Genomic DNA, 11,040 nt, shown 5'->3' with positions numbered 1-11,040 from the left:
ACCATGCTGGGGTGGGTTTGGTGATGCAGCTGTCTTTGAGTCATTTCTGCTCCTGTAAGGAACCCCTCACCCATATTCCTATAAGTAACCCAATAAAACCCATTGGTTCACCAAGTAGGACTTTGGTGGTATGGGCACTTTGCTCTGTCCTGGGTTCTTTATCTAGGAGAGAAAAGTTTTCTCAAGTTTAGTACCTGAGAGGTTTTATAACTGTAAAATTCTATGTATTCTTTGTTATTAGCAAGCCCATTGTGAGAAGATATGTTGAAGGGAACTTATATTTTGTTTCCTCTAATTGACCATGATGGGGCAGGGTCCTAAAAGACAAATGTACTCATCAGGACAGTTAGATTATGCTGAGGTGATGTGGGGAACTCTCCTCTGCTAAAGTGAACTGAGCTATGTATCATTCATTCAAACTTCCACTCTGGCAAGTGAGTGCTTTGAAATCCTGGACTTAGTTGGGGTAGGGGAGAGCTTCAACCCTCCAGAGAACGTTGGTTTGCCTTCTTTCAGGTGACATCACAACCAGCTATGGAACCTTGAAGGCTGTGATTAGGGGCAACCCCCTGATTTAGGTATCATTTCGTGAGGTTGCCTCCGAAGTGTTAGCTGCTAGGTTTAGACCTGGTGCCTTACTAGTGATTTGAATAGGATGATCAGTCTCATTTGAAAGTTTTTTGGTTAGCTGCCCACCCAGAGCCAGGCATACGTTTGCTTTTCTCTTCTACATCTTAAAGCCGGCACCCTCAAAACACCTAGCCAAGCCGGTCTCCATGTGGCAACCTAAACAGCCCGGGGTGGGCATGAAACCCGAACCTTCAGGACAAAGTCGAAAGCGGAAACACCTTGACCAAAGTGGGGTAGAGACCGAGTCTGAAGCTCTGGGACCAAGTCCATCAAGGAACTGCCAAGATGGAACACAAATGGTGTTTCAGAAGCCTGGAAAAGCTCGTAAGAAGATCTGTCAGGAGCATCAAGACCAAAAAACTTAAAAAAGAACAGCCTGGCAAGGGTCAGGGACAGAAAAACCCAGGAAAGGGTTCAGGAAATATCAAACCCCTAGAGTATCCTCCATAGCAGGCTATAACTGAGAAGAAGTTTACTGATAGTGGCAAGGGTCGAAAGAGGCGCTATTCTTTCCTGGAGGAAAAAGATCAAAGCCTGGAAAGGAAAAGTACGGAAAGTCACTTCAATAGCTTCAATGTGGCCATCCTGTGAGGTCCGACCCACACAGGCCTCACCCAACCTTTGTGACACCTTGAAAAACAAATGTGGCATGTCAGGGCATCCTCATGGATCAGAAACAGTTCAGCGCAATCGAGAACCATCGACAGAGGTTCTCTGCACCAAGAGTGAGAAGAGGTGAGCCGAGGAGAAATCTTTAAGGGGGAACAGCTTGGAGCCTGGCTTGCCGGGAACAGAGAATGCAAACATCCTGACCAGTGGCGGCAGTAGATTATTCCCCAACAAGTTGCCAGTACTTGTAGCAGAACAAAAGCCTCTTACAGACCAAGAAAAGAACAGAGAAATAGAAGTTACACACGAGATGGAGAAGGAAATTAAGAAGGATTGGGTCCAGGACCCCAAAATGAAATCCTGAGTAGCAGATTCAAACTGCAAAATCACCAAAGGAGATATCCAGAACTTCAAGAACGGTCAGTGGCTCAATGATGAGGTCATCAATTTCTACATGAATCTTCTGGTTCAGAGAAATGAAAACCAAGGCTACCCTGCTCTTCATGCCTTTAGCACTTTCTTTTACCCCAAGCTAAAGCATGGCGGTTACAATTCTGTGAAAAGATGGACCCGCGGAATCAATCTCTTTGAAAAAGAACTTATCTTGGTGCCTATTCACCAGAGGGTCCATTGGAGCCTGGTGGTAATCGATTTAAGAAAGCGAAGCATTGTCTATCTCGATTCAATGGGTCAGACAGGCGAAAATATCTGTGAGACCATCTTCCACTATTTACAAAATGAGAGCAAGACCCGAAGGGACATCGAGCTGGACCCTGTGGAGTGGAAGCAGTACAGCTTAACTTCACAGGAGATCCCTCAACAACTGAATGGGAGCGACTGTGGGATGTTCACCTGCAAATATGCAGATTACATCTCTAGAGACCAACCTGTGACCTTTTCTCAGCAACACATGCCCCTCTTCAGGAAGAGGATGGTGTGGGAAATCCTGCACAGTCACTTACTGTAACAACATCCTGGTTGCTATGGCTCCCGCCCGTCCTTTTCCATCCATGTTTCTAATGTACCTCAAGTGGGATGAGTTGAAGAGACTTTAAACAGGTACTGAGCTGTCTGACCGGATGGAGCGCACTCTCTTCAATATTGTCCTAATGTGAGGTGTGGGTCTGCTGCCCTAATGCCATCTCTAGAACGCATATAACTACCGCCAGCTTAGAAACTGCCGCTGTCCAACTCTGTCAGGTCCATGTAATCAAGAAATACTATTTTAATGCTGGATTTAGTCAAACTATTGGTGTTTTTGTTTTGTTTTGTTTTGTTTTTGTTTTTGTAATATCTTTTGCATTGTTTTGGGGTTTTATTGTTTGTGGTTTTCGTTTTCTTTATGTCATTTTGCTTTTGCCCGTTTTTGTTTTGTTTTTTAGTTGTTTACTTTTTTGTGGTTTTGGTTTTGTTTTTGATGTTTTATTTTGTGTGTTTTTTATTTTATTTTTTGTTGTTTGTTTTTGTTTGTGTTTTTGGTTTTTTTTTATTTTGTTCTTTATTGTTTTGTTTTTGGTTTTGTTTTTATTTTTGTTTCATGCTGTTTTGGTTTTGTGTGGTTTTGCTTTTGTTTTTTGTTGTTTTGCTTTTTTTGTGTTTGAGTTTTTGGTTTTGTTTTTTTCTTATTTTTTTGTTTTTGTTTGTATTTGTGTTTTTGGTTTGGTTTTTTGTTGTGTTGGGTTTTTGTGTGGTTTTGTTTTTTGTGTTTGTGTTTGGGTTTTTGGTTTTGTTTTATTTTGAGATTTGTTTTCCTTTTTTGTTTTTTTTGGGGCTTTTGTGTTTTTGTTTTGTGTCTTGTTGCTTTTCTGTATTTTTGTGTATGTTTTTGGCTTTGTTTTTTGTTTGTTTGGGTTTTAGGTTTTAGTTTTATTTATTTATTTATTCATTTTTTGCTTCTTGTTCCTTTTTTTGGCATTTTCTTTGTTGTTTTTTCCCCTGTTTTGGTTTGGTAGGTTTTCTTTCTTTTTGTTTTTGTTTTTTTCATTTTCTTATTTTTTTACCTTCCTGAACCTACCCCACTGATTATTTTCCCTAACTCACTTGAAATCCTTGGCCATTATCATTTTCCAATCCTCTAGTCCTTGTTTGAACTATTCCCAAAAGGCATGCCCTCCTCCTGTCATCCTCTGCTGCAGGTCAGGAGGGACATCAGCAGGAAGAAACTGGAGCTGTTCACTAGCATCTCTAATGCTGGAGTTGGATGCTGTTAAATTGAAGCTGGGAGTAGTGGTGGTGCTTTTTTAATATTTTGGGCTTTTTTAAGCTTGAAAATAGTTTAAGAAATGAAAACGGGTTGCCCAGACCTGGGCCGTTCTGAACCACCATACTCTACTGACTGACTTGTACAGGGTAGAGAACTGTGGCCCAACTACTGCCTGCTCATCCAGGACTATGAAGAAAAGCATCATGTTCATTTAAAGACTGATTCTTTCCCAGAACTACATTAGATTTGGAAGTTGATTTGAAGAAACTACAATGGCAAATGGCCATTTTTTATCTCAAGCCCCATCTAGGGTTGGATTGAACTGTTCATTTGAAAAGTTCTACTTAATTTAAAAAATTTTTCTTAAAAAATTTTGGTCTATATTAAGATGAACTTGAGATGTTTTTCATTAGATTAACATTCCCACTGTGGAAGTTGGGGGTTTAGTATTTAGGGTTGATACCACCAGGTTTACAATAACCTATTTTACATGTGGTAGTTTGTATTTAACTTTTCTATTAATTATATTATGGTTGTGTTTATGCAATTTTTACTCAATAAAGTTTAAAGTTATTTACACATTTCACGAGATCTGGTGTCTCCTGTTTCTTTTATGGCATAGTAATGAAACCTGGATTGTTGGGGGCTGTAAGGGGTAGGTGGGTTGAAATGCAGATGTTGAGGGCATGACTCAACACCCCTAAGGCTTGGATACATTGTACACATCCCTGATTGTTATTCTGTTCTTAGCCTCTGCAATGTAATTAGAGTGTTTCACAGAGCAGGGGCTCCTCTTTCTTGTGTTGTACAGGGAGAATATATGGGCAGCTGAGTTGGGCAGTGTCCAGCTGAGCTGTAGAGTGGTAGTGATGGACAAACAAATTGATGTACACAGTGGCACTTGTCATTGAATCTACTCTATATTGTGGTAAATGGGTACTCGGTCCACTGCTCACCACTACCACAGACTGCGACTGACACTGGAAAGGGAAACAGTGTCTTAACAGTTATGCCCAGATTTAGGGAGAGACAAATGTCTCAATTCTCTTTTGTCTATAGCAGCTTGAGGATGTATAGAAAAGATAGCACAGAGTTGGGGGAATGGCTCAGTTGGCAAAGTACTAAGTGTGAGGACCCAAGTTACACCCAGAGCCTCATTAAGATGAGCTCCATTAAGGTGGGCACGACACAAGAGTCCAGGGCCTTACAGTAGGGTAGTTTCCCCTCTATGTTCTCTCTTTCCTTCAGCCCGCCTGCTCTGCAGGAGTATGTTTTTATCCTAACCAGTCATCCTTGCTTTTTCTGCAAGTAGAAGTCTCTAATCAATTCCTTGAGGACAGAAGATCCTCCGGAGGATCTTCTGAACCTTGTTGTTGTCAAAGATGAGTGGTGTCTATTTTCAAATGTTTGATGTGTGTGGTTTTCCAATGAGCATCACATGAGCTGGAGAGATGGCTGAAAAACTGAAGCTCGGTGGAAGATGGGAGAGCTGACCCCCTCACCACGTGTGAGTCCAGGTCAGCACCTGAAAAACGAACAGTTTGGATGAGTAATATATTAGAAGGAAGTTTTTCAATGTCCAACTGGTAATCAATAAAAAGTACAAACTAAAATCTAACACAAGACAAAAATACATGTCAATAAACAGGCTTTCTAATGAGGACACACTTGATAACAAAAAGAGGAAGTAAAGCTACAAATTGGGAGAGGAGTGGCAGGAGAGATGGCTCAGCTGTTAAGAGCACTGACTGGTTGCTTTTCCAAAGGACTTGCGTTTAATTCCCAGCACCCACACGGCACAACTGTCTGTACCTCTAGTTACAGGGGATCTGACACCCTCACACAGACATACATGCAGGCAAAACACAAATCAATGATCATAAAATAATGAATTATAGGGCTGGAGAGATGGCTCGGTGGTTGAACGCACTGACTGTGCTTCCAGAGGTCCTGAGTTCAATTTCCAGCAACCACAAGGTGGCTCACAACCATCTGTAATGGGATTTTGGCGCCCTCTACTGGCATAGAGACAGAACACTGTACATAATAAATCTTAAAAAAAGAAAAAAGAATTATAATTTAAAAAGAAGACTGATCATCATAAAAAATTTAGAAACCAATCAGTTATAAAGAAAACACAAAAATAAATGTGTGTCCATACAAAGCAGCACATACTGCAGAGAGATTTGAGCTAAAATTAATGAGGAAATTGCAAGGAGAAAGGCACAAGAGCTTCTAAAGCTGAAAAATACATCAGAAATTACAAAGAAGAGTGAGTGGTAGAGTTGGAGTTGTTTCGAACTTTAAAATTGATGTACACCGAAAGAAAAGCACCAAGCCAGGCAGTGATGGTGCACACCTTTAGTTCCAGCAGAGGTAGGCAAGTCAGAGAGTTTCAGGGCAGCAAAAGATATACAAGGAGACCTTGTCTTGAAAGTTAAAAATCAAAATCCAAAGAAAATATAGAGCAAACAATATCAAAATTCATAGCAATTGTGACTAGAAAAATCTCTCTTGTCACATAGTGAGGATAGAGAGCCCATAAAACTCAAGGAAATATTAAGGCCTTCTTCCCCTCCCTGAGAAAATGGACAAAAGTCCACAATTTTCAAGTAATATGCAAATAGTCAATAAGCGTGGGAAAGCTATAAAGAAAACCATAAGAGAAACAAGCTGAGAAAGGAATTAGTGAAGTGATACCCTTCATAACAGTCCCAAATAATATAAAGTACCTCAGTGTGACTTTAACCAAGCAAGTAAAAGATCTGTACAATAAAAACTTCAAGACTCTGAAGAAAGAAATTGAAGAAGACCTCAGAAGATGGAAAGGTCTCCCATGCTCATGGAATGGCAGGATTAATATAGTAAAAATGGCCATTTTACCAAAAGCGATCTACAGATTCAATGCAATCCCCATCAAAATACCAATCCAATTCTTCAAAGAGTTAGACAGAACAATTTGCAAATTCATCTGGAATAACAAAAAACCCAGGATAGCTGAAACTATCCTCAACAATAAAAGGACTTCAGGGGGAATCACTATCCCTGAACTCAAGCAGTATTACAGAGCAATAGTGATAAAAACTGAATGGTATTGGTACAGAGACAGACAGATAGACCAATGGAAAAGAATTGAAGACCCAGAAATGAACCCACACACCTATGGGCACTTGATTTTTGACAAAGGAGCCAAAACCATCCAATTGGGAAAAAGATAGCATTTTCAGCAAATGGTGCTGGTTCAACTGGAGGTCAGCATGTAGAAGAATGCAGATCGATCCATGCCTATCACCCTGTACAAAGCTTAAGTCCAAGTGGATGAAGGACCTCCACATCAAACCAGATACACTCAAACTAATAGAAGAAAAAGTGGGGAAGAATCTTGAACACATGTGCACTGGAGAAAATTTCCTGAACAAAACAGCAATGGCTTATGCTCTAAGATCAAGAATCGACAAATGGGATCTCATAAAACTGTAAAGCTTCTGTAAGGCAAAGGACACTGTGGTTAGGGCAAAATGGCAACCAACAGATTGGGAAAAGATCTTTACCAATCCTACAACTGATAGAGGGCTTATATCCAAAATATACAAAGAACTCACAAAGTTAGATTGCAGGGAGAGAAATAACCCTACTAAAAAATTGGGGTTCAGAGCTAAACAAAGAATTCACAGCTGAGGAATGCCGAATGGCTGAGAAGCACCTAAAGAAATGTTCAACATCTTTAGTCATAAGGGAAATGCAAATCAAAACAACCCTGAGATTTCACCTCACACCAGTCAGAATGACTAAGATCAAAAACTCCAGCGAAAGCAGATGCTGGCGAGGATGTGGAGAAAGAGGAACACTCCTCCATTGTTGGTGGGATTGCAGACTGGTACAACCATTCTGGAAATCAGTCTGGAGGTTCCTCAGAAAATTGGACATTGCACCACCTGAGGACGCAGCTATACCTCTCTTGGGCATATACCCAAAGATTCCCCAACATACAACAAAGACACATACTCCACTATGTTCATAGCAGCCTTATTTATAATAGCCAGATGCTGGAAAGAACCCAGATGCCCTTCAACAGAGGAATGGATACAGAAAATGTGGTACATCTACACAATGGAATATTACTCCGCTATCAAAACAATGACTTTATGAAATTCATAGGCAAATGGATCGAATTAGAAAATATCATCCTGAGTGAGGTAACACAATCACAGCAAAACACACATGGTATGCACTCATTGATAAGTGGATATTAGTCCAAATGCTCAAATTACCCTAGAAGTACAGAACACATGAAACTCAAGAAGGATGACCAAAATGTGAATGCTTCACTCCTTCTTTAAAAGGGGAACAAGAATACCCTTGGCAGGGAATAGGGAGGGAAAGTTTAGAACAGAGGCTGAAGGAACGCCCATTCAGACCCTGTCCCACATCTCATGTGACCCATACATATACAGTCACCAAACTAGATAAGATGGATGAAGCCAAGAAGTGCAGGCTGACAGGAACCAGATGTAGATCTCTCCTGAGAGACACAGCCAGAATACAGCAAATACATAGGCAAATGCCAGCAGCAAACCACTGAACTGAGAACAGGACCCCCGTTTGAAGGAAACAGAGAAAGGACTAATAGAGCTGAAGGGGCTTGAGACCCCATATGAACAATGCCAACCAACCAGAGCTTCCAGGGACTTAGCCACCACCCAAAGACTATACATGGACTGACCCTGGGCTCCAACCTCATAGGTAGCAATGAATAGCCTAGTAAGAGCACCAGTGGAAGGGGAAGCCCATGGTCCTGCCAAGACTGAACGCCCGGTGAATGTGATTGTTGGGAGGGTGGTAATGGGGGGAGGATGAGGAGGGGAAGCCTGTATAGAAGGGGAGGTGTAGGGGTTAGGGTGATGTTGGCCCGGAAACAGGGAAGGGGAATAATAATCGAAATGTAGATAAGAAATACTCAAGTTAATAAAGATAAAAAAATAAAATAAAATTTGTATTCTAAAAAAAGGGGGGGAGGGGCTGGGAGGATGTTGGCCTGGAAACCGGGAAAGATAATAACAATTGAAATGTAAATAAGAAATACCCAATTTAATAAAGATGGAGAAAAAAAAGTCGGGCACAATTTGATTTAACCTTTATGCCATTGAATAATAGTTTCATTTACCGGATGACATTTATAATTTGACGTTATACAAAACAAAAACTTCCCACTGTGAATGTTGATATTCCAGAATGTGTTTCTGTTTATTGACATGTGTCTTTTGGTTTTATTCTTTTTTTTTTTTTGAAGGTTTCAAAGGTACTTTATTTCTTTATTTTTTTCTTCAATATGCCATGTTTTAATGAGTACATGATTCTTTGACTTGGCATTCATTTATGAGTTGGTTTTTGAAACAATTCCTTGATTATTGTATCAGCTGGCATGACTATTGATCTCTCCATTCCTTTGGGGTGACTCTGCCAACAGGGGACAGGTTCCATTCTATTCCAATTTGTGTGGCTGTATATGTCCATGCAGAAATACAGAAGATGCTTCCACCTGCTAATACAGCATTTCCATATTTGTCATGGAAAGTAGGTGTCTTCTTTTGATGGCTCTGCCTTGCCACCACTTGCTGAATGCTTCGAACTTGGAGACGACTTAGTGCGTTTTTGGCCAAGGGCAACATCGCGGAGACAAGGATGGAACTGCGGTGACTACAGCTGCTACCTGGGTGCAAATTCACCCCAGCTACCCTTGCAGAGTCCTTTTTGGTTTTATTCTTACTGTCTTAGAAACAATAAACTGTGTTTGGTTTTTTTTAAAAAAAAAGAAAGAAAGAAAAGAAAAGAAAGAAGAAGAAAAGAAAACCAGAAGAAAGCAATGCTTTTGACCTATACACAGATAAAAGTTCTCAAACAATTAAAAAAAAATCTGTGGCTTTCTTTTCTGTGTAGAAGTGTTTTGGCTGTGTGTGTGTATGTGTACCACTTGTATGACTACTACACTCAGAAGTCAGAAGAGGGTGCTGAATCCCTTGGAACTGGAATTCCACTATCTGGTCCCCAGGTTCTGGGAACCAAACCTGGGTCCTGTGCAAGAGCCACAAGTGCTCTTAACTGTTAAGTAAACTCCCCAACCCCACCACAAGCCCCTGCCCCCCAAGCATATAATTTTTAAAGAATGCACTTGAAAATGCTGAGCTAAGGGACTGGGGAGTTAATCTAGTTCTAACATGCTTACCTAGCATGCATAGAGCCCTGGGATTCATCCTAGGTACACATGAACAGGTATGGTTGTGCATTCTTATGAATCCAGCCCTGGGAAGCAGTGGCAGGGAGATCGCAATTTCAAGACAACCCTCAGCTACACAGTAAGTCTGAAGCTAACCTGGGGTGCACGTGTGTGCATCTCTCTTGAGTTCTTTTTCCATTGGCAACATTACTGCTCTGAGCCACAGATCCGGAGTCACTCGTGCTGGGAGCTGAACGACATGAAGGATATTATTACGGAAAGCATAAATGGCAAAACTGTGTCCTGATACGGCAAAACAATTTAAATTGAGGTTCTTTCTCATCCCATGTTGCTAATACCATTAACACTCTCCTAGAGTATTGGAAGTGTCTAATATTTAAGATCCTGGCTATACCCCATGCCAAATGGCAATGAAAGGACATCTCTTTTGTTGGAATAAAGGAGAACCTTTCCATTGAAACCAAAGACGTGAATGCTATTAATAGAACAGTCTGTACAAAACAGCACCGAGGCCCGGCAGCTTAAGAGACCCGTGGATGGGTAGACATGGTGGGTCACAAAGCTGTAGCTTGAAAATGCTGTTGGACGTTCCACTCTATGGAGAGCATGTAGCAGATGGCCAAATTGAGTAGGAATATGGTCTTTCACAGGTCGCCACTTCATGTTCATGTGGTGTGCCATTCGATGTAGCTGGCCTTCACTGAAGGCAATGGAGTCTTTGGAAGAGCAAAGTGGGCCTAACAGTGTAGCCATGAGGTTATAGTTATCATTTCCATGCTCCCAGAAGTTTGACAGGAGACTCTGCAATGGAGTCAGTCCCTTGTCCTTTTGAAATATTCCATCCCGAGTTTCATTCAGATCATATTGCTCTGGGCAGTGATCATTACTGGGCATGAAAAACCAGCACAATGCTGGCCATCAGTGGATTAAAGAGCTTGCTCCATAACCATGAGGACTTGAGATTGGATCCTTAGCAATTATGTGAGAAGCCAGACATGGCAGCAAGGCCTGGAGGCCAGGGATTGGGCAGAGATACGGACAGACAACCTATCAGTCACTAAGCTCCAGGTTCAATGCACAGGGCACACAAACACACACTCAGTCCCACACACTTGAAATAAAGTTAATAAATCTTTAGAAACAAAAGGAAAGATGAAAGCTCAAAGGGGGAATAACTATATGTCTTGTAAAAGAGGTCATTTTAAAGCAGGACAGGGTGGCTTCTGCCTCTAATCCCAGCACCCAGGACAAAAAAACAAAACAAAACAAAATGAAAGAGGGTTGCAGCTACTGATGGCCTAGCAGGTAAGAGCGCTTGCTGCTCTTCCAGAGGACCCAGGTTCAGTTCCCAGCACCTACAGAG

General features: G+C 41.2%; 1 protein-coding gene and 1 pseudogene across 1 annotated transcript; one reads left to right on the top strand and one right to left on the bottom strand.

Annotated features, from left to right (window-relative positions):
• The first annotated feature begins 776 nt into the window (after positions 1–776).
• LOC116903219 lies at positions 777–2,206 on the top strand (annotated as a pseudogene).
• Positions 2,207–8,715: 6,509 nt separating this feature from the next.
• Positions 8,716–9,185, bottom strand: LOC116903226 (cytochrome c oxidase subunit 7B, mitochondrial). Its single transcript, XM_032905600.1, has one exon. The coding sequence runs from the start codon at positions 9,109–9,111 to the stop codon at positions 8,869–8,871; it is 243 nt and encodes an 80-aa protein (XP_032761491.1). The 5' UTR covers positions 9,112–9,185; the 3' UTR covers positions 8,716–8,868.
• Between the last annotated feature and the right edge of the window lie 1,855 nt (positions 9,186–11,040).

This window comes from Rattus rattus, chromosome 6 (genome assembly GCF_011064425.1).
Source record: "Rattus rattus isolate New Zealand chromosome 6, Rrattus_CSIRO_v1, whole genome shotgun sequence".
Taxonomy (NCBI): Eukaryota; Metazoa; Chordata; class Mammalia; order Rodentia; family Muridae; genus Rattus; species Rattus rattus.
This window is presented reverse-complemented; position numbering and strand designations above follow the sequence as displayed.

Coding starts and splice junctions, on each gene's coding strand:
- LOC116903226 (XM_032905600.1), bottom strand. CDS start 9,111: ATGTTGCCCTTGGCCAAAAACGCACTAAGTCGTCTCCAAGTTCGAAGC.